Source organism: Parasteatoda tepidariorum, chromosome 7 (genome assembly GCF_043381705.1).
Source record: "Parasteatoda tepidariorum isolate YZ-2023 chromosome 7, CAS_Ptep_4.0, whole genome shotgun sequence".
NCBI lineage: Eukaryota > Metazoa > Arthropoda > Arachnida > Araneae > Theridiidae > Parasteatoda > Parasteatoda tepidariorum.
Window position 1 is genome coordinate 24,408,407 of NC_092210.1, and position 24,939 is coordinate 24,433,345.

A 24,939-nucleotide genomic window follows, 5' to 3' on the forward strand; every position below is an offset into this window, starting at 1 on the left:
TTTTTTATGACCACTGTAATAAAATTGTCATAAACTTCCGAGTTTTTACAAACAACTTATTTGCCTCCGTTAAAATGATTGGGAGAAAAGGTTTCTTGTCTCTGTTGCAAAAAGTTGTATAACTTTGTAATTAGTTTCTTATTATTATACAGAATGTTTCTTAAGGATGGATATATATATCCTTAAGAAACATTCTGTATAATAATAAGAAACTAATTACAATGTTATACAATGGGCATAATATTGCGTCAAGAGTTATAAAAATATAAATTGTACAGTAATTAAACAGCAAAACATTTTTATTCATAAATAAATTATTCTTATAGTATTCAAACTTAATTGGTGGTACTTTTACTCTGAAGTCTATTGATTACCATCAATTTTTGTAAAAAAAAATATTCATATTGACACAGTTTTATGAAATCTTATCTTAGTTCCTCTAAAAATAAAACTTAGCTTATATTTTTTAGCTGTTAAAGAAGCTGATATAACTGTATTTAAATTAACCATATTAAAATTAATATTATTTGGAACTAATATTATTGGGAAAAATTCAAGATCCCCTTTTACTGTATTCTGAATTGCATGCCTCCTAAGAAAAAAGACTTGGGCACACCTCTTCAGCAAAGAAACCAATATCACTCAATACCTCCTAGAAAAGAGAAGACCTCCGCACTGATTGCCGTAAACAAGAAATTTGATCCTTTAGTAGTCCAAACGTAGTGACCTCTTTCGTATTAACCACTACTGCGCAGTTTAGTAGCCCGAACTTAGCGACATCTTTATTATTTTCATCCACTGCGAAATTTATGTTCGTTACGTCGGTCTACTGAATTGATCTGTGCTGAGGCCTTCTTTCTCCTAGGAGGTGTTGTGTCACTACGGGTTAAAAAAAAATCAATTTTTTTTTTCAGTTATTCTTTTGATCTTCGGGTGGTTCATGTGGCTGATTTTATGCGGTCTTAAGTTTTTGTGTGCGTGCTCCAAATATTCTCTTAGTCTTTTTTACTCTGGCGTTGTTTAACTATAAAGATCTTTTCGTAACATTTGTGGGAATGACACAAAAATTGCCTTTGATAAAGCAATAAACAATATTTGTTTCGTTTTCTAGTAATTAATAATAAAGCTTTGCTTTTAATTTTAATTTTAAAGAAAATTTAATATTTGATTTTAATTCTCAAATATAGCATTCTAAGATAAATTTGAATTTAATATTTGATCATGGAATTTTATTTTCTGTTTGTCTCTATAGCTTGAGAGACTATATATAATTTGAGACTGTAATATTTTGAATTGTTTAGGGCGAATTTTGCAAGTCTGACTGTATTTTTTTTCTCAAATCCAACTAATAGATTGAACAATAATAATTTTCCAGTGTACAGACATTCATTACAAAATACAGCCAGCTCATTATAAATTTAGCTAGAATAACTATATTGGTCCAGATATATTACTTTAATAATTTCAAAAAATCTAATTAAAATTCATCGTTTTAATCGAATTTTTCTTTTGGTACTTTTTACCACATGACTATGATTCATCGAAATTTAATTACATAACGAGTTCATTTACATGTTATACTCAAAATGAGCTAGAATTATAATTTTTTTTCAGGAAGCGTTGGATTCAAAATTTGATTACCATTAAAAAAATCTTGGTTCGTCCCTCTGATTATTCAAAGTAAAGCATGAAGTTAGTTAGTTAAAAAAAACCCAGTTAAGATAATCGTTGAGTAAAATCATTGGAATAATTTTTATTTCAAAAGGAATCATTTGTGAACCAAGTCGTCCTGAAGGTCCTCTTGTGATTAGTAATATTCAGGCTGATTCAGTTCATCTGTCATGGAAGCCACCTCTTGAAGATTACGGTGGACCGATATTAGGATATGTTATAGAAGCAAAGGACGTTCTTCATATGGATGTATGTATGAAAGATGTTTATATTTTTTTATGGTAAATAAACTAACAAATTTCCTCATTCGAAAAAGCTAAGAGAATATACCATATAATCAAGGCTAACATAACTCGGGAGAGGGCTGAATTTTTCTCGTACCGGTTTAAAAGATAGTGAAATAATCGCATTTAAAAACGAAATTTTAATCAACGCATTAAATGAAAGTAGTATGTTACACCGCCGTCATTCATAATAATCCTAGTCCTCGTTCGCTACAGATAAAATGGACAAAATATTTAGATAAATTTAATGTGTGTAGAATCGTAATTCTTTTCTTTTATTCAAACAAAAACCAATTAGCTCCTAGATTATTTAAATATGTGCATATAATCTGCAGTATTTATTTTAAATTTATGTCTTCAATATTTGAATTTAAAAAAAACAAGTATAAAGGAAAACTACTATCACCAATTCAAAATGACAAACTTTCGAAATTTTCTCAACGTATAGCGTTCGTAAAAAAAGTGTGTGATAATAAGTAGTAAGTGCTAATCATCAAATGTTTATATTATTTAATGTCGAACAAACATTAAGAAATTTGATTAACAACCTTGGTACTCGCAACTCGAGAAGAAGTGATTATGCCTAACCACGCTAATTAAATGAGATATAATTGGATATCTGTAAATGACGTCACGCAAGTCTGTCAAACCTGATTGGCTTCTGAATCGACAAATGCCATGATTTACCTACGATGACGTCACTTACAGGTATCTAGTTGTAAGCTGCAGCATTCTCTTAAACGTGTTTATTTCTATGATTTTATTAAGACACTGGCTATTTTCACGATAGTTATTAGAACACTATTTTCAAAACTGTACACAGTTTTGTTATTTTACACCATTTTCTGAAAGATCAGAAAACTGCAAGTTATATTGCAATTTATATGTTTTAATAAATCAGGAATGTTTTAGTTGGGCTACTTCTTTGATTTTTTGGGCTTTAGTTAGGCTGATTCTTTGATTTTTGCACCAGTAGTTATACAAGTTATAATTATTTTCTAGCAAAATTTATCGCCAAATAAAATTTCTAGCACTTTTCGACAAAAAAAGATTAACAAACACACAACTTTTAAAGAAGAGAAAAAGGAAATGAAAAATTTGAAGCTAAGTTTAAGTGAACTCAAAAGGTGAAAATGTTCCGAGTTGATATCATAATGAATGATAATTGATAGAATGATAAATGATAATTGATGACAATGATAATTGATATAATGATAAATGATACCAAACCTAATACGAAAATCATCGGATGCTAACAAAAGACAGCGAGTGGTTTCTGCTGGTCACGGGGAGGTTTTTGGAAAGTAACCTGCCATTTATTTTTTATTTTAGGTCAGTAAAAATTGAAACTTTTCCTCCTTACAGCTAAAGTACGTAATGTTTAAAACCATTTATTTTATTTTGATATCGTTTAAAATGCTGTGATTTTAATTTAAATTATCTTTGATTTGTTATTTAAGTTATAATTAAAATAATTTTATGTTTACTACATTTTCGTGGACATTGAAAATTCATCTTCTATCAAATAAAAGTGGTAGTGAATTTTTAGATTTTAAAAAATTCCATAACATAAAGTTTAAGCATTTAAACAATCAAATCAAACCTAATTACAATTAGATTTCGTTTAGAATAAAACAGGCTGTCTTATGTTGTATTCTAATATAGGTGTTAAACTATTTTTGGTTTTTAAGGTAAGAAAAATAAATTTTTGGTCAGATGGACAAAATACCGAATATGATGTCACTGGTTTGGAAACATCGCATATTTATCAGTTTCGGGTGTACGCTCAGAATGTGGCTGGACGGAGCGAAGGCTTGTTGAACAAAACTCTGGTCCGAATTAAAGCTGCTAGTAGTAAGTTCGAATTTTCATTAAAACTGTTTTTCGGAAGCTCTCTTATTTGCATGAAATAAAGTTTATCAGTAAATTATACGCATTTTTTATGACTACTGTGAAATTGTAATAGTTATTTATGACTGTAGGATTAATTTTAGCTCATCTATTATTTTCACATTCTATACTAATTACTAAAATAGTAAAAAATATGAACATTTAGAGTCACAGTTTTGGGGGGGAAAAGTGTTTGTGATTTAATTATTTTGCGATTCAAAAAGTTATTTTAGCACTGCAATGCCTGGTTTCGTAAAAATTTTCACAATTTAACAATTATTTGCTTATTTTAGAGATTTTCCTCCAGGTAGGAAAAATTTGCCGAATTTTTGATTTTTAAAAACTTTTATTATTAATCTCTTTGTTGGTCACAAGATTCAGATAAATTTTTACAATAAGATAGGGGAGAGCGTTGTACCTTCTGACTAACAGCATAGCCCTGCCATCAACTGGAGAGTAACAAAACTGACCTGACATAATTGGTCCCTTAGACCAACACCTCCTAGAAGAAAGAAGGCCTCAGCACGGATCAATTTAGTAGTCTGACGTAACTAACATAAACTGTGCAGTAGATGAAAATTATAAAGATGTCACAACGCTCGGGCTACTAAGCTGCGCAGTGGTGGTTATTGTGAAGGATGTCATTACGTTTTGACTACTAAAGGATCAAATTTGTTGTTTATGGCAACCCTAGCTGAGGCCTTCTCTTTTCTAGGAGGTATTACTTAGCACCAAGAGTTAGCGTATGTTAGCTAGCAACTTTAAAGTGAAATTTGTGGGAGCTAGAAAATAAAAAATAAAAAATTTCATCGGAAAGTAAATTATTATTATTTCATTTATTTATTCTTCTATTTCTACTAATTTATTATTTTTTTAAATTAAGATAGTGTATTGAACTTTTAATTGGGTTCTACTACGGTTAGTTAATCTGAACCACTAACGGCAAACACTTTTACATGCATATTTTTTTTTCAATGTGTTATACACCATGAGACTAAATTGTTAAAACGGGAACGAACGGAATCTTGTGCTTATCAAAACGGGAACGAGCACTTTCATTTTAAGAAATGAAACTGTTAATGAAATAGATGAAGTTGAAATAATATGTAAATTGCCTTCACCCTCAGAAACAAGGTCTTCAGTGCGGAAAAAGCACTCACTCAAGTTCCCTGTGAATTTCAGTGCATTTGCCATAACCGTGGACTAATCTGATAGATAAAGACCTTTTTTCCATAACGTTTTAAATGTTATAATCATTAAATAAGATTTATTTACTAGATTTTATTTATTTTGAATTTAGTACCAAGGTACAATAACCTGCATTCTAAGGTACAACATGGTGTTGCAAATTGAGATACTTTGCAAGGGTGTAAAAAATAATTTATTACTTCCTTATAAAGTAAAATAGTATTAATTTTGAAGTGGTATAGATTCTTTAAAAAATCTTTAATCCAAGCAAAAATTCCAAGTTAAAATAAAAATATTGTTCTCAAACTGTCCCAAGGTACAACGCCTTCTTCTATAGATTAAAATTATAGCTTGGCTTAAAAATCTTTATCTTCACTTTCACTACAACTTTTTTTACAACAACTATTTAGCTTTTGGGGTGAAAGTGCTTTGATAAACACTCTTAAAATATTTTAAAAAACAGGACCAAGAAACTGAAGCGGTATGACTTGATTCATTCACTTCAAAAATATATGAATAGGAAATAACAGTCGGATTGCTTCCGTTTTTCGAAAGCAGGCGTCCATTTTCAAGACTTACCAGACGTTAATGAAAATAAAAAGTGATTTGAAATATTAAAGTGCTTGAGACACGTCGACTGTTATTTCTTATTTATGTATGTTTGAAGAGAATAAATTTTTTAATCAAATAGTAACCTTAAAGTAGTAAAAAAATGATAAAAAATTTAAAAAATACGTTAATTTTTTTCGGTTGTACTTTTTTGAATTTAAAAAAGAAACTACTTCTAAATTTTTTAACTAAATTAGATGCATTTTCTTTAAAATTGCATGAATTTTAATTTTTTTTCTATATATTTTATCTTTACATCTACTATTTCATCGATCAGAAAAACCTCCAACTCCATCAAAACCTTCAGTTGAAATACACGATAATGATTCGGCGCATCTACAGTGGACCGTTCCAACTGTTACTGAAGACCTCAACTACATAATAGAGAGATTCGAACCCAAGTACGGCATGTGGATACAGTGTAATAAAGAGATCATAACCAGAACGTCGTATCTTGTGACAGGCTTAGCTCCAAACAGAGAATACACCTTTCGCGTCAGCAGCGAGAATGTGCACAGTGTGAGTAAGCCAAGCGAAAAAACTGAGACGATTTATTTAACGGAAACGATATGTAAGTACTAAAAAATAGACAACAAAAGTGTTTGTATTTGAAATTGAAAAAAATTAAAATTCTGATCCCCTTGTAGGTGAACAACCTGTAATAATCATTCCAATCGCTGACTGTTTCGTGGAACAGAATGGCTTAGCAGTGTTTGTGTGTGAATTTACTGGTACTCCTCCTATTCAAGTGATATGGTAAAAAAAAAACCTTATTCAAATCTTATCCTGATAATAAAATGGAAGATAGGGTTAATAATGTTTCAAGATCAATAATTAATTAAAATTTTCAATTTCTCAAAAAAGAACAATGCAATGAATATTGCGAATAATCATTCAAATAATCTTAAAATGATTTGAAAAAAAAAAAGGATAAAGTTCTTTTACAGTAAGCAAAACTTGCGTAGCAAAAATCAGAATTTGAATTGACATTTTAAATTTGCTTATGATTAGGGTGAAAAACTGAGAGAAACTGCTATGTTAAAAACATCTTTACACCGTCAAATGTACACAAAAAGTCAGTGAAAAAACAGGAATTTAAAAAATCTGAAACAGCATTAAAAAATCTAAATTTTTCTTTGAACAGTTTTTCCTGTAAAAAAATTTTTCCTGCATAATTTACAGTTACTTTTTACAGTATGTGAAACTTTACATTAGGTAAAAAAATATTTATAATTTTATTTTTAAAGCATGAAAAATGCAGAAAAAAACTAACTTTTGGGTAGAAAATTATGCATACATTTTAAAATTTTTGTATTTTTACACTACTGATTTTGTATATGTACTGTGTATACTTCTTTTGAAAGTTTTTGATACAGATTTTTTCATAGCTTTGCTCATACATAATCAATAATCAATCTTTGCAGGACAAAAGATGGAATACGCGTACGAGAGAGTTCTTTTTCTACAATAAAAAGCGAAGAAGGTTTAAAGTCAGAACTGAAACTACAGGAAGTGGAATCTGATGACGATGATGTTATTATTCAATGCATTTTGAAAAATTCTGCTGGAGAAATCACTTCAGAAGCGAAGATTAAAATTCTCAGTAATCTTTTCCTTATTTAACTCAACCTACTTTATCTACTTTAATTAAACGAAACGATTAAAACATTTTAATAAATTTAATTGGTACATTTTTCTTACAAGTAAACTAAATTTTGTAATAAATATATCTTTGTAAATTTTATTTACAAATGTAAAGATACTAGAAGAAATATTCATAATTCAACAAAACTGAACTAAATAAAAAAGTCATACATAGTAGTGCTTCTTTTATATTCCGACATCCTAAAATATACTAAAAAACTTTTATTTAAAAAATAAAATGTAAATGTCTTTACTTTTTCAAAAAAAATGAATAAAAAAATTAATGAAAATGTTATTTTGAGGGAAACAATTCGCGAAGAATCTTAATAGGTAATGAAATAGAAAAAAATCAAATTTAAGATACTTATTAAAAATAGTTTTGAAAGATAATTGAGATGATAAGAGGAGAAAGAACTGTTTATAGAATAAATTGTTTAAAAAGAAATATTTGTGAAATGCATAACTATACAAGAGTTTTTCAATTTATCTCTCAAAATAACAGAATTTTTATTCTAATTTTATAGTTTAAGTTAAGTTTTCGGTTAGGGAGGAAAATCTTGAAGTAATCATTTTCAGCCAATAATGTTTTTCATCTCTGAATCGAATTAAAGTTAGCGACTTATTTAAGAACAAAATTGTATATTTTGATTATTTATATTTTAATAATTTGTTTTTAAAACAGAAATAAAATCACGCATGATTTCAGAAACTAAAATATATTGTTCAAATGATGAAATTCTCTTTTATTCGCAACTCAAAAAGTATTTGGGATCTCTCTGGTCCCATATCTCAAAAATAAACTCAGCAACTTAATGCATAATAAAATTAAAAGTGAAAAAAAAGGAATTCTAAAAAAATTATCAAGCAGCATCAGTTGACATAGCAACGCATGCTATGACGACGCATGCGCACTGTTTACTATTACTCTTGAACACAGTTGAAAAGTGTGATGACTTCCAAATAAAGTGCGCACGCCATCAAACCCAAAACAACACCCATTTGGCCAATGGGTAAAAACTATCTGCGAAAAAAAGAAGTCAGCCCAATTGATGAGTGACACTTCGGGTACCCTAATATCTTCAAACATTTTAGACTTTAATATTCTAATCTAATCATTCGAATGAAGCTTGCCAAATTTCCCAAACGTGATTACTTTCTTCCATTTTAGGTCCACCTCGAATCAGTTGTCCACCATCTTATAGAGAGGGACTAACTTACGACATGGATGACACATTGAGAATTCGCATAACAGTGCTTGGGACACCTCTACCAAAAGTGGAATGGTTTCTCAATGAAGAAGTCGTGAGCACCCGTGATGAGTTTGAAGTCATCCAAGATCACGAATCTTTCGAATTAAAAAAGAAAGATGTAACCAGGAATCACTCAGGAAATTATAAATTCCTCGCAACTAACGAAGTGGGTGAGGATCATCTAACCGTTAAAGTTACCGTGTCTGGTACGCATTATGTTTGCTAATATTATTTCTCGCCATGCTAACAAATTTCATTTAAGTATAACTAAATTTCAGAAATTTCTATACATTAAACCATACAACTTTTTCTTTAAAAAAAAAAATATGTTCTTTAAAATAAAAAAAGTCTCTATAAAATAGTACAATGTTTCCAAGCTGTTCAGAAACAGGGGGCATTTTCAAGAATGTAAGGTACTTACGGCATTTGCCTTTATTCAGTTTGGTTTCTTACAAAGCTTTTTTTCCCCTTTTTTTCAACAAAAAGAAAAATAATGAAATAAATAAACCAGTCTTTTCTATCACACTAATTTAATATTTTATTTTTAAACCGGGGGTGAACATCCTACCCAATTCTGAGTTTACGACTATCAATGTTCAACTCGTAGCCTTGTAATTGTGAACCCAATCCAGAAGACAAGAGAACTCTTGGGTCAAGCTTTGGGGCAAATTGATCTTCGAGGGGATTTTCAAATTAATAAACCCACGATCACCTTACATGGAGAAAAAACGACGAAACCCACCCACAGTTAGCCCGGTAATAATAGGAATTTGACCCATGATCCACCATGACCACTGAAGTTATTTTACGTCAACACTGAGTTCGATGCAAACCGAAAGCAGAATTCGTATCAACCAGCCACTGCGGGGATTCGAATCTGAGTCACGTAATTGAAAGGTGAACGTTAAATCCCCTGAGCTCAATTACATTCATTAAAATCATTAATTTTTTAACATAAATATTAAGACTAATAGCTAAATTTGGATCCTTAAAATGTCATTTCTGTTCATAACCTTATAGCCAGATATTTGAAGTAGATTTTTAATTTAATTACAATGATAATCATATTAAAAAATATTTTAAATAAAAATTGTTCACATTTATGCTTCGAAATGCTTAGGTTATAAGAACTTTATGTTACATTTTTCACTAACTAGCCAATTTATAAGAAAATTAATAAGAAAAAATTTCCCTATTATCTGTCAAATGTAATTTTAATAATACAAACACTGTCATTATAAAAATGTGACAAGAAACTTGCGATTAAAATATCGATATTTTCAATAATTGTTTATCACATTTGATTTTAAAAAAAAATAGCAGTTTAATGATTGGTGAACTCATTATTTTAATTATATTTCCAACTCTTCGAATTTATACATCCCAGCTTGTCTGAATTGAAATAAATAAATGTATGCTATTCCAGGTCCTCCAGATCCCATAAAAGACGGCCTTATCTTTGATTTTGATGAAGATGAAGGTGTAGTTATAAAATGGAATCCACCCTCTTGCGATGGAGGAAGTGAGATATTCAATTACATTGTGGAAAAAAGAATGGTAAGAGAAAGAGATGGAAAAAAACAATGACAATACCAAAGAATTGTTTTTAAATATTGTCATATGTTTTTGCAATACATGTCATACATTTGTCTTATATTTATGCAATGCATGTTACTACACGTCATAATATTACCATATATTTATGCAATTCAGCCATATTATTTTATGAAATTTAATTTGATTGAACTAATGTGTCATTTTTTTAAAAGTTTATTTTATGATTTTGATGATTTTATCATTTTAATGATATTTTTAAAATTTAGGATAATAATTTTTAAATTTTGTGTTAAGTGGTTGAAATATTTTGAATGCACAATTTAAGAGTTTTTTTATTGTTATTTAACCATAAAAGTAATTATTTCTTTCAGATTTGTTTTAAAGCTTTCTTTTCATAAAAAGAAGCTGCACATTTTTCAAAATTCCAGTCGGTTACATCAAATAAAAAATCCGTTTCACAACTTTCTGAGATATTTATGCCAGTAAAATGTATTCTTCCCCACAAAAACCAGAATATAGTTCAAATTTGATTCATATTACGATGCCAATTTGGGCCAGGTTTTATCTAAGGTTATTGTTAAACAATAATATGCATGATCAACTTTGAACTGGTTATTCTGAATGAATAAAATTACCATAAAAATCAACTCTGGTGTCTATTTGAGAACTTTCATTTCCTTTTAGGAGGAAGATATCAACTGGTTCAAGCTAGCCACCTCTCGCAACACGTATTTGAATCTCGGAATGTTTGAAGAAACTGAAGGTTGTTACTTTAGAGTAAAATCTATCAACGTGTTTGGCATCAGCGCACCAAGCGAGGAGAGAAAATATTTGAGAACAATGAATTTGGTTGATGATAAAAATGACAAACAAATTGAACACGAGCATGAATTCCTGGCAGACCTCAACCAAGCAAAGCAGGCTGATTTAACAGTAAGAAAAGGTTCTACAAAAGAATACAATTTCGATAACAGTTCTCCGGGTGAAATTACCACTGATTTCATAAGTTTCATTCCAAACGACACAGAACTATCTATACCAAACAAATTAATCTGCCATGCAACTGAAGACATGTTAGATTCTGTTACTGAAGGTTTACTGATAACTATAGAAGAAACGAGTATAGATTATAAAAGCGGTACATATACAATGGATTATAACGAATTTTATTTAACTTGGTTAGAAATTATTTCCTTGGAAAAAGATGCATTTTTCGAGAATAAGCCACTAACTCATAAATGTACCAGGCAATGGAATATGATTGATGTTTCAGTAGAAATATTTGAAGCATTCAGTTGTATTTATCTAAATCTTGCCAATTTTATTACTATAGATGAGGTGACAAGTAGAACAAAATGGTTAATTTTACCATCCCTTTCAACCAAGTTTACTGATTTGATAACGTCACAAATCGAATTTGCTATATGTTCTGTAGTAGAAGAAGTTAATCTTGCTATTATAGTTTTTCAACCTGAAGACCTCGAAACTTGTAAATCATTCCAGAGTCATTTGAATCATTTGAAAGTTTCGGTAACTTGGGACTGCTTTAGACCAATTTTGATAAATGATACACAAATTTTTGAAAATGTCCACGATTTTATAAATGAAAATAGTGAGCAATACTGCAAAATGAGTCCAACTGTGCACCCCTTAGATGATTATGAAACGTTAGCAACTCTAACCCCCATTCCATTAATGAATTGTAAAATGGCTTTAAGCGTGTTGCCCTTTAAGCAAAAAAGCCACACTATACCAACAAAAACACGTGCCTATTCAACTACTGCAAACAATGAATCAGAAGCTCTTGGACGTTTGCGTAAAACATCCGATGAACTTAATTCTTCCTATATAAGGGAATTAGGACTCGATGATGCACTTGAAAGCAATTATGTCTTAGATGCGTTTGAAACAGATATTTTGGAGAAGTCTGCTTCAAGCTTACTTAGTGCTGAAAAGTCCAGGTTAATTTCACTAGATACTAACAAATATATTGATGAAGAGGATACCAAGTTTGATATGGACGATCTTCTTATTTCTGATGACTATATATATGATACTCCTAGCTGGTTACCATTTATATCTCCAAATTCTTCCCTTCCAGACACTTTCAAAACTGAAACAGTTGAATTTAAGGACACCGAAGAAGACCATTCCCCTACGCTAGCGCAAAGAGTTTCCTTGAAAGGCAAAAGCTTTGAGGAATTATTACTTATTGCCGAACAAGTGGAGAAGAGTTTCTCACAAAAAGCGCAGCAGATTGAATCGTTAGAGAATATTCTGCACGAAGAATTGGATTCCTTAGAGAAGGATTTACAAGTTGTTCACGAAATTCACCAGAGTCTTAATGGCAATGCCATTGAAAAAGACGTTGCCTTGACGGATGAGCGCAAGACGAAAGCAATCGATCTAATCGACTTTTCTGAAGATGTCCATGATATGAAAACTGAGGAACCCAAGCTGGAATCTTATCCACCGAAAGTCATAACTCACTTGCAAAATAAAGTGGTACAGAGGGGTTCGCGCGCAAGACTATATTGCTCAATAACAGGTGATCCAGCCCCAGATGTTGTCTGGCTCAAAAATGGAAAGTTGTTGAAAGAAAAATCTCGATACATCTTTAATGATTTGGTAAGTTAATCAAACTAGGAATGCTAAAGATTTTACAAGGTAAAATGGTTTTTAAAATCTAAATAGGACAATTTTAAACAGAGATATTTTTTAACAAAATATAAAAAAATAAAGTCCTATTTTAATATGTACTTTGTCTGTTTCCACACTGGAGATCAAAAAAAAAGAACTTCTATTTGACAAAAACTCGAAGTTTCTTTAATAGCTTAAGCGTTGGCGAGTTTAATTTCATTAATTAAACATATAGTATATTCCGTTGTATAAACAGTAATCTAGAAATTTCATGTAGTTTGAAAGAGTGAATATATTTTTTTAAATATGTAAACAGTTTCCTGCCGTTTTAATAAGACTTGAAGGCTCCACTCACCAACCCCTATGGTCGTTGGCGAAAAAGATGAAAACCATGGTAAAAGAAGATGGGTCTCCCAAGATCTATAGATTATATACCGATTGGAGATAAAACGGGCTCAGCCCATCTTAATGCCTAACGTAAGCTAGGGTTCATTATCTGAAGTATTCAGGGGCGAATGAGCTTTGAATAATGATAAAGTTTTCATACACTTTCTTTCAACTTTTAAATTAAACGACTATACAATAATTCCTTTAGTGCAGTCATATATTATTATTTGGTATGTTTTATATTATTATTAGGTACAGTTTACAGTTACGTAAACAAAAACGTAAAAAATATAATACATTAAATATTCAAAACTAAGAAGTGTTTTATCTTTAAATAAGTAGTCTTAGTAATTGGCCTTTCTCTTCGCAAGTTTCGGATTTATCTCTTTGCAAATTTCGGGCCTTATCTGTTATATTACATTTCAGCCTCGGCATGATCAGACATATATATAATTTCTCTCTGTTTTCCGATGTATGTTGGCTCGAATTTGAAAACTTCGAACTCGAGTGGCCTCGGACCAGAAAAAATTGAGCCCAAGCTCATTTCTAATGCCAGCGTGTAACTCTACTATAACGTGTCAAACAAAACGTTATTACGTACCAAACGATATAATTGGCCGATAAATAGACTGCATAGATTGATTTCACGATAAACATTGTACACATACGCAAAACTAAAACCGGACATTGTGAATAACTTTTAATCTAATGATCAGATCTTTACGTTCTAAGACTCAATCTTAAAGGTTCAAGAGAGTATAGCCTTGAAAATGTTACTTAATTAGTGCAGACGATATTTTAAGTTACGAAATCAGACACAAAAAAGTACTTTCTGCGGATAAACATACCTTTTTTACTACAAATTCGGATATTTGACCCCGAAACATAGAAGGCAGCCGTAATCTGGGAAATATAGTCCCCATAATTTGGTCAGGACAGCTGATTGGTCACAAGTTTTGACCCCTTAATGTTATTTTAATTTGTGTATTTCCCCATATCTAGAGAACTTTTCCAGCGAATTGAACACTTTTTGCTCACAATCATAAAATTCGTTTATCCAAAACTAATTCCATATTAAAAATAATTTTTAATAATTATTAATTTTACTATTTTATTCAATAAAAACGGAACAATTTTATGTTGTAAAATATACAAATATGTGCCTAATTTTTAAGAATGCAATCTTATAAAGTAAGTTACAAAACTTGAACAAAATGAGACCAATAGATCCTGAGAAATCGAATTATGAAAAAGTCGTATTTTTAAAATTTGAATTAGCAGGAACTAATGGACCGATTTCTCACAAATTTTGTATTTCGTCACTTAAAATTTTACTCTTTAAAATGATATGAAAAATTGTATACCTCACAATTTGAAATAGTTTCTGACTATTGTTAAATAAAATAGTAAAAACTAATAAATATTTACTAAAAGTTGTATTTTACATAGCACATTAAGCGAAATTTATTTTTGTAAGCAAAAATTTTTCAACTCGCTTAAAAAGTTCTTGATATATGTATTCGCAAAAAGTAAAATTAACATTAAGGGGTGGAAACTTAGGGCCGCTCTCCTGACCAAACTATTGAGACCATATTTCCCATTTTACGGCTATTCCATATATTTCAGGGGTCAGAAATCAAACTCAGTCGAAAAAATAAGTACGCTAATTCAGAAAAAGTATGTTTTTGTATCTGTTTTCGTAACATAAAATATCGTCTGCATTAATTAACATATTTTGGGGTATCCCATCGAACTATTAAGACGACTGAGTCATAGAACGTGAAGATCCGATCATTAGATCAAACGTCATTCAGGTTAGTCCGTTTTTTATTTTACGCATTGTACGTGTATTTTCCTCAATGCTGTTTGTTAAATTTACTAATTAAACTATTCAAATTAAGATGTATCCCATAAAAAAAATTCCCATTAAAGTAAGTATTCTGTATTACAGATGGAGTTTGGCTTTTATGTTGATATTTACAGCATTAAATCAACCGACAGTGGACAGTACATATGCTTAGCTACCAATCCTCACGGTTCTGCACAAACGGAGGCTTATTTGCAAGTAATAGGTAAAATCTCATTTTACAACGGACCTAAGTATCTTACAACTATTCTTATTCTGATTCAAGCATTGCGTTCTATTAATTACTGCGCACATATTCAAAGTAAATATTCTGCATAATTTGACGTTTTTTTTCTGTTTATAAATTTACTACGGTTTTTCTATGGCAAGATTTGCTGTGTAGCCTAGATAAATTCTATCACAATAAATGTTTCAAGAGCCGCGATGGCTCAGGGGATAGAGCGTTCGCCTTCCAATGAGGCGAACCTGGAGGCGATCCAATGAGGCGATACGAATTCCGCATCCGGCTTGCACCGACCACAGTGCTAATGTGAAATATCCTCAGTGATAGACGGATCATGGGTTAGAGCCCCCTTGTCGTCAGGCTAACCGTGGGAGGCTCTCGTGATCTCTCTCTCCGTGTAACGGAAATGCGGGTTAATTCCATCGAAAAGTCCTCCACGAAGGCAAATTTCTCTCAATACTCGATCCAAGAGTTCCCTTGTTTTCTGTATTGGGTTTAAAATTACAAGGCTATGGAGTTGAACATTAATACTCGTAAACCCATGAAATTGGGTCGGCTGTTAAACGACGGTTATAGAAAAAAAATTTCCAGATAGACTTGTAAGGTTGATTTTAATGTAGCAGCAACCTTTATCACAAGACTCCAACAACGCTCATTAATAAACAAACCATGCAAGCTTGAAACAATGTTAAATTTAACTATGCTAGGTTTACGCAAAATTCGCACCAAAAATCAAACATACATTTTAAAACCTTCAAGATAGAATTTATGTGCCGCAGCTGGAAAATACTTCCATGAGAACTTTCAAACAATGAAATGAGTGCCATTATTTACGAGATCTTAATATAAGTACGGAATCTTGAAAACTTCCACTGTATCCTTCCGCTTATGTTATGTGTACGAGATGGTGTGTAATCAAGGAATAAATTCTAGGAATTTTTATCATTGAGATTCATCTTTCAAATCACGCGCATTATTTCTATTCGAAAGAACTTTTCTCCCAGTTCGTGAGCTACAAATCCATTTAAAGAAATAATGGTGGCCACGTTGATGCACAGAATGATCGGATCAAATTTTAAGTTAATACATTAAATTAATTAATTTAATACATAAAATTAAACTGATATCAATTTTAGAACATTTTCGATTTACTTTTACTTCTTTACAAGCATCGTTGAGAAAATATGAGATAATAGCATCACATGAAAAAATAATAGTATTAGCTGAAAGTTAAGATGAGTAACAAAAAATGGTAGCCCTATTACGTTTGTCAATTGAGCAACCCTATCGGCAATTGAGTATAGAGTGGAGGTTACGTTTACAATTGCTCTTATTTTTTTCACGTGTGATATACCCATTACAATAGCACAAGTATAATTTATACATAATTATAAATAGAGCCAAACATTCCTGAAAAGCTGGAGCATGATAATTCACTTTCTCGGATTCATATCAATTAGGGAAGAACCTTAACATTCTCAATTTCAACCACCTTAAGACTAGAAACGATGCTCACATTTTATGTAAAGCTGCATGTTTATATGACTCGTGTAACATCCGTATAAGAAAGCAAAGCATAAGCTGAATAAATTCAATGTTAGTAGTTTCCTCTACTTTTTCCATATTTATTTCAGTGTCTATATTTTTTTGATATGGTGTAATTATATGTGTTTTTGTTTTTGACTTAAAAATGTAAAATGTTATTATTCTAATATGAAGGTGAAAGGGAAGACAGCCCAGAGGTGCCCAAATTTTTAGACTGCCCTGATGATGTGACGGCCACTGAGGGAGAAACGGTTTCTCTCGAATGGAAAATGACTGGCACACCAGTTCCGAACGTCATTTGGTAATTACGTTGAGAATTTTTCACCCTAATTACAGTACTTTATCGTAACAGTTATTATGTGATGAAACATCATTGATTAAAAACATCGACTAAACCAGAAAATAAGCACTCACCACCTGACAAGTCAACAAAAAAAGTGGCGAGTTAAATTAAATAAACAACCGATGACTTTCTTATGTCAATTTTTTTCCTAGGAAAATTGTTAAATGAAAAAAGTACATCCATGCTGAAAGGCTCTGGAAAAAAGAATTTTCTCTCAAATGTTTAATGTCTCCATTCAAAATTTTGATTCTTCAGATTCCATCAATTTTTGTTGGAAAGATGCATTGAAAAGAGAGTTCCTTAACATATAATTTCGTTAGAGTTCGTTAAAGATATTTTGCCTCCCCCAATGTTTTTAAATAAAGTCTTTTAAAGTCAGTATGTTTAACTAAATTTTGCCACATATTTATATTTTTATTGTAATTAACTTTTAATATAGCCGTGGATTATTTCCCATATAAATAGTTTTTAAAAAATATATAATTTAATCTGAGCAAAAAATAAGTTTGCAAAAAGTGGCTATTAAATAAAAAGAACCAAAAAATATCGGTCTCCGACTTATTAGGTTAAAGGAAAAAGTGGCTACTGAGTGTCTACCAGCCACAGGCTAATAAGTGAAAATCTGAATTTTTAGGCTTAATATCGACTATACATGTTAAAAATAAAATAGTTTATGCATTATTTCTCTTTTTAGGTTTAAGAATGCTGAGAGGATAGAGACAAATTTACGAGTGGATGTTTACAGCAACCATAAAGGAGCATGCCGACTTAAAATCCACAGAGCGGATGAACAAGATAGCGCTATATATTCTTGCTATTTAGAAAATGAAATTGGTTCTGCTGTATCAACAGTTCTAATTTCTGTTAAAGGTACATTAATTTATCTAAATATTTCATTAGCCATTCAAAAAATAAACCTTACATGCATTAAGTTTTAGAAATTACTCCATTCATCATGATTTCGAAAAAAATGCCTGTACAATGCGCAAGTAGAATGCACACGAAAGAAAAACGGTTTGGAAAATGTTTTTGACTTTAAAAAGTAAATGCCATTCGATTCAGCACTGAAAACATATACTTGATTTTAAATAAGCATAGGGATACAAATAAAAAAATTTCAGAGCTAATATTAAGAAGTAAGAATCATAAATATCAGTTAACTTTTTGAAAAAAAGGCAAGTAATTAATTAAACTACATTTCGAAAATGACTTAAAAACGTTAAGTGAAGTAATATTTTTTAAATTTTTAATTGGGTTCTTGCAACTAATCACGTGGTAGTGTATAATTACGTGGTTGTGCATGGTGTGTAAACGTTACAGATATAAGGAGATTAAATTATTTTATCCCCATGAATCAATCTTCAGATTTAATTGAATAACTGTCAGTGATGTGTCGAACCTGATAGGTTGACCCTCGTGACGTCGCTTGCAAGTCTCGAATTTATAAAAAGTTGAAAATTAAATTGGTGTTAGATTTCGTAAAACAGCATACAGCTAAAACAGCATACAGCTGTATTGGTTAATACAGTGAAAAGAAGTTTTTGCCTTAAAATAGAATTTGCAATGTTTCATTTATTTTCACAATGAATATTTTTTTTCAGAAGACAAGTCTTCGTTACGAAATATTGAACTAAATCAATCTTGTCAAGAAAATAAATCTTTCTTTGAAAGATCTCAGAGTTCATCATCCAGTGAAAGGCGAGTATATAATTTATAATGTTTCTTAAATAATTGATTTGTTTCAGTAAATTGCAGGTTTTTTTAAGGAATACTTAGTATATTTGTAATTATGATGATTTTTTTTCTCGGTTAAGCAGGAAAAACTTTTGAAAAATTTGTGTCCCCAAATCTAATTTAATATATGTAAATAAAATTCTATTTCAGTTCAAGCCGTGCGCAAATGTTTCATGGGTGTGCAACATACAAATAACATTTGCAAAAAACTGCCTACCCTAAATATCTAGAGATTTAAATAACGATCTAAAACTCAATTTGTGCATAGACTTAATTGGAATAACCATTATAGTGGTATAGCCATTAAACGTTCTAGCGTAAGCGTTTCAAGCTGTCAAATACGGTCATAAAGAAGTATTCAAAATTTTATAACTCTGTATGAATATCATCTGATGTCTAAATGGGTCAAAAATTGTGAAATTTTGACTAAAAATATTTATACTTCTAATACTACATAGAATTTTTTCTTCCTTTCAAAATTCAATCCTGCCGCCATAACGGACAAATTAAAACTTCGGTGATGTTGAGTAAACTAAAGATATTTAGTTATTATTCTGATTTTTTCTTACAGATATTCTTTTTTCAAAATAAAAATATCACCTAAGTCTAGCCCACTAACAAATCAATTAAATCTATACCTTTTTTATGTAAATGTTTAGATTTTAAGCATTTTTAGTCAAATTTGCAAATTTTTTGGTTCTTGATTGTCAATTTAGATAGAGATAATGACGCTTTTGCTCATTTTTTAATGTTGGTAGTTGACTTTATTTCCACACTACTGCTAAGAGATTTAAGACATATTTCGAAATAATTTTCTTTCTTAAAAAAGGCATATATTTGAAATTCAATTTCTCAGGAACTATTCAACCACTTTTGCTCAAATTTTAGATTTTACATTGCAAAATTACATTTCTTCGAATTCAAAAAAGAATTCGAATTCGAATTCAATACACTTGAATTCAAAAACATTTCGAGTATTATTGAATAAAATATTGAAAAATAATAAATATTCAAAAAAAATATTTTTTTGCATGGAATTATCTTTAGATAAACTAATTTTAGAATTGTGCACAAAATGTTTTTAATTCGTTTAAAAAGTTCTCGTGATATGTCAAAATACGCAAAAAGTAAAATTAACATTAAAGGGTTCAAACTTTAGATAGCTCTTTTGACCAAATTATAGGGAACATATTTCCCAGATTGCGGCTATCCTTCATATTTTGAGGGTCAGAAATCTGAATCCGTTGAAGAAAAAAGTACGTTTGTTCAGAGAAAGTAAGTTTTTGTATCTGATTTCGTAACTTAAAATATAGTCTGCATTAATTAATTAGCATTTTTGTAGTCACCCCTTCAAACAATTAGGATTGAGCCCTAAAATGTGAAGATCCGATCATTAGATCAAAACTTATTCAGGATGATCCATTTTTTGTGTACTGTATTTCACGTATTAAATATCAATAAAATTAACGGGTTAGTAAATTACATTTTCAGCTAATGTATTTCACTGGTTTAAAACTTTAAAATACATGTCTCACTCAGATTTAACAAGAATAGTAAAAACAGATAAGTAAATAAAAATTATGTTTGAATGCCTTTGAGAGTTTATAATGATTATAAATGTCATTTTGTTTACTTTTCACTTGTCACTTTTCCTACCAATAAAAAAGTCTTCCTCCTATTTATTGTAAGAAAAAGTAGATTGATTTAGTTAAAAAATTGTTTAAAGTAAATATTAAAATTCTGGCTGAGACTGAAATCAACGTTAAAATGCTTTTTTTAATTTACAATGGTAATAATTTTATATTCTTATTTGCAGTGATATTTGTTGTGCGGAAATACCAAATCCAAAAATTCCAAAGGATCAAGGTAAATCTAGAAACCTTTTAATTTTTATACCTCTTTAAAAAGGCTTTTAGGTTGTTCATTTTATAAAGTAATAATGAAATAAACTCTTAACTTCACAGACAAAAAATGAAATAATACGATATCCAATGGTTCAGTTGAACTGGATATTTTTGCTAGTGAAAAGTTTTGACGTCTGTTTAATGATTTAAGAATAGAGATATCATTATCTCTCAGAATTTTTGGAAAAGAAATCCAACAAACTCTGAATCTCCCACTGGAATCAGGGGATTAAATGGTCGTACGTTCGTTAATAAATGTTGAATCTGCTGATCATTTATGCAAGAGTGTTGCTAGTTGATGAATCCTGATACTATGGTCGTACGTTCATGAATTCACCGAGCATTTATAGAAAAGTGTTTTTAAGTTAATGAATCTTACAAGCACATCTCTTCGTAATGTTACACACTAACAAATGAAATGCAGTTGCAGGAGGGTTGAGAGTTCGTTACTCAATCGAAGAGCGTGATCAAAGAACTACGTAGTATCTGATTTGCTGTCCAGTCGTGGATCGCGATCGTGATCATTGTAAATTTGTGATTAAGCTATCAGGCCTCAAATCAGTTTCTCAGTTCTTTCTGATAATATTTTAAAGTTAATGCACATTTATGTAACACGCAATGGCATGACTATTATTGAATTAATTATATATTGAAGTTATATATTAAGCAATCAATTATATGTTGAAATGAGTTATCACAAAGCACGATAATTAAAATTACTAATTCGAATGATTAATTACTTAAAGAGAGTTCTAAAGTAGACTGATGGTTTTCAAAAATTTAATACAGACAAACATGTAAAGTTACAAAAAAATAAACTCCAGCAAATTTATATGAGAGAAAAGTCCCACATATAAGATTATAATTCTCCTAAAAGATGGAGTTTTGAGTCTCTTCAACTGTTCCTTGCGTTGCGTTTTGATGCTTTCAAATTTCGTCCTCCAATTACGACATGTAATTCTGCCTGATGGTGGACATTTTGTAAATTTTGTTACATTGAAAGAGTTTTAAACAATAATTTTTATGCATTGGAAGAATTTAAAAAACTGTTGTCGAATTTTTAATTGGTTTTTCTTTCATTTGCAAAATTACTCTTTGTAGCGCCATCTGTGGAAACCTTTTTTAACTAAATTAAGAATTTTGGAAGGATTTTTGTTGTTCCTTTTCCTTTTAATTTACGACGCACTAGAGCTGCACAATGGGCTATTGGCGACGGTCTGGGAAACATCCCGGAGGATTAAATTTTGGAAGGAAACATTAACTCCATGTCATATGAAATTGCTTTAGTTTTGAAGAACTGTTTTGTTAACCTTAACTGTTTTCATGCAATAAAATTTTGAAAAACTGCCTAATGTAGAACCCTCTGTACATAATAAAGTTAACAGTAGAATAATTCTGTTCTCGAATTATTATAGTATGATTAATAACAACTGTAAGGGTGATATGTTGATTGTTCATTGAAGCTGTCAGCAACATTCCGGGTCCACCTAGCACCCTCAGTATATTCAGCGTAGGACGAACATGGGTGATGTTATCCTGGTCTCCGCCTATGAGTCATCTGACAAAGAAATCCAGTCTAACATATCTTATTGAAAGTAGACTATTAAACAGCAGTCACTGGAAAGAGGTTGGCAAGACGAGAAATACTATATACACAGCTCACGGCTTTAAGTGTAAACGGTAAGAATTTTTCTGGTCTCATCTCATTATTTCATTCGAAATAGAAAATATAATTTAATCAGTCTTCAATAGTTTTTTTAATACCTTTTTTGTTTATGAATATGCTTATTGATCTACTAAAACCTTTAAACTATAGGATGATTTTATCTAAAAATTGTACTTTTTCTTCAAAAGGATCATATACTTATATAAAATACTGATAAACAAACATTAGATATCTTCTTTTGATATCGTTTAAACATGATATTTTTTTAAATGTAGATAGTTTTTTTTTATTCCATTAGCATCAACTATACTGTACAAATAGTAAGTTAAACGACTATACAAATACTTTGCGAATAATAAGTTAATGTACAGACTGTAATGTTGCACATACTGTGCAATTTATTAGTTAAAACGAAACTCTAATCAGCGAAACAAACAAAAATTAACTTGCAGTAAAAGTTGAATTTAACTAAGTATTAAAAATTATGGCTTTTATGCATTACTTTTTTATGATATCTAAAATAATTTCTTACAACAGAAATGCCAAGTAAAAACGATAATCAAAATTAAACCAGCTATCATTTATATTCTATTATAAATGTTAAATATTTTTTCCTATTTAGAACACGTACAAAACACAGGAGAAGGAAAATTCAATTTATAAATTCTAAAATTCTATTTTATAGAAAAGCCTCAGCTTTCATTATTTGTTTATTTACTATGTTTTTAATTTCTAAAGAACAAATTTCTGATAAATTTTACGCAATAATAAATATACCTCAGGGTCACGGAGCCAAAATAATCCTTCATTTTTTATTTACAACTTGAAAAAGAATAGGCTCCTGTCGAAAAGTTATAGGATTTAATCAATAACACTTCCGTAACGTAAAAAAATTTATGCCGTGATGATAAGGAAATAAGCACTATTAGTGTAATGGAAAAGGGTTCAATCTGGCGACTTAAAGCCCATCAGCTATTCCGGGAAGTAAAGATGGCTAATGCGCTATGCTGATTTTATTGACACCATCCTTTTGATCTTATTGACATCATCCTTTTGCAATATAGAGCCTTACCAAACATACCTTTAAGACCACTATGTAGCTTTTGAGGGAGAATGCTTTACTAATGATTATTATTGTAAGTGTATCAAGCTAAACATTTTTTTCTTTAACCTTTTTTTCTTATTTCATTTCTTTAACTTCTTAAGATATCGTATATCCTAGTCGAATATTTATTTTCTTTAAATTTAATAAACGTTTTTTCTTTAACCATCGTTCGAAATGAATACAACAATCAATGAAATTTCATGAAAAGTTTCTTTTGAATTCCTTCCCATAAAGTTTTTGTGTGAAATAAGCAAATTCAGAATTATTATGTTATTTATTAACGATAAAAATTTATAAATCAATCTCGATGTGTCAACATAGATTATTTCTTTTTTAGTTCTTACGCATTTAGAGTGTCAGCAGGGAACAGTTACGGTTGGGGTCGCCCAGCTGTTTTATCACAACAAGTGAATTTTCTATCAAGGTGACATTTATATATCTGGAATTTTTATGACCAATTTTTATGTCTTTATTTTATACTTTTTGTGGAAAAAAAAGTTAATAAAGTTACAAAAAAAGTGTATTCAATTTATTTTGCTCCTTATAGTAGTTTTTTTCTTATGTCAATAATATTTCAAATAAATCTTCGAAGTTTGAAATTTGTAATTTGAGTTTACCGTAATACTGATTGAGTTTATCATGAAGTCACTTAAATTTATGAGGAAAAATTACTATTACTACTGTTCTTTCAAGAATTTACGATTATAATAATAGTTAGGAAAGAAAACGATTTAAGAATTGATATTTTTAGCAAAAATGTATGTAGTGCGTCTCCCACAGAAAAAAATTGCTTGTTTTCTTAGGAGAGAATACAAAGAAGTACAAGGCAATACGAAATAACCACTCTTAATAAAGTTTTAGAGTTCTTGTCAAAAATGAAGTCAGGTAAATCCATATATTAGTAGTCTGAATTGAAAAAAGCGATATTAAAAAAATAATTAAAATGATTTATTAAATTAATACTTAAATGAGGAAAAGATGAAAATAATGAAGTCTGTTGAATATTTAACGCGGAAGGTGAGATAAATCATTTAAACTGTTTTTGATGTTTTTAATACCGCTACCTCATTAATGTTTTGGCAGACTTTTGTAATGTGTTTCTTTCTTCCAGCTGAAATGTATTAAGTGAGTCCTGATGGGGACTTTTTCAATACCATCTGAAGAAGAATACTAAAAATATATGTTGTGTTAATTACGTCAGATCCTGTATATACAGAAACGTATAAAATTATAAGTGCGTAATAGTAAATATTTTCGAAATAAATTCATGCATTTCGAATAATTCAAAATTTAATTAAACTCATTTGGATCATTGTGAATGAAAGTTTTACACATTTCTTCATAGTTAAAGTTTAAAATCTTATTTTTAAATTTTTCTTCTGAAATATTAAATAATAATTTACCCATCATTAATTCATTGTCCTTTAATTAA

At 30.1% G+C, this 24,939-nt stretch overlaps 1 protein-coding gene across 1 annotated transcript; it reads left to right on the plus strand.

Annotated features, from left to right (window-relative positions):
• The first annotated feature begins 74 nt into the window (after positions 1 to 74).
• On the plus strand, positions 75 to 24,051 carry LOC107439656 (twitchin). The gene is made up of 16 exons (XM_071183740.1): positions 75 to 90; positions 1,766 to 1,920; positions 3,647 to 3,809; positions 5,920 to 6,213; positions 6,290 to 6,398; positions 7,067 to 7,245; positions 8,455 to 8,742; positions 9,963 to 10,093; positions 10,778 to 12,721; positions 15,072 to 15,192; positions 16,930 to 17,056; positions 17,793 to 17,968; positions 18,700 to 18,796; positions 20,649 to 20,698; positions 22,200 to 22,416; positions 23,845 to 24,051. Exons 1-16 carry the CDS (start codon positions 75 to 77, stop codon positions 23,933 to 23,935), a joined length of 4,158 nt encoding a protein of 1,385 aa, XP_071039841.1. The 3' UTR covers positions 23,936 to 24,051.
• Positions 24,052 to 24,939: the final 888 nt, after the last annotated feature.

Coding starts and splice junctions, on each gene's coding strand:
- LOC107439656 (XM_071183740.1), top strand. Junction 15,193..16,929: donor GGCTTATTTGCAAGTAATAG/GTAAAATCTCAT, acceptor TCTAATATGAAG/GTGAAAGGGAAGACAGCCCA. Junction 18,797..20,648: donor AGTTCATCATCCAGTGAAAG/GCGAGTATATAA, acceptor TCTTATTTGCAG/TGATATTTGTTGTGCGGAAA.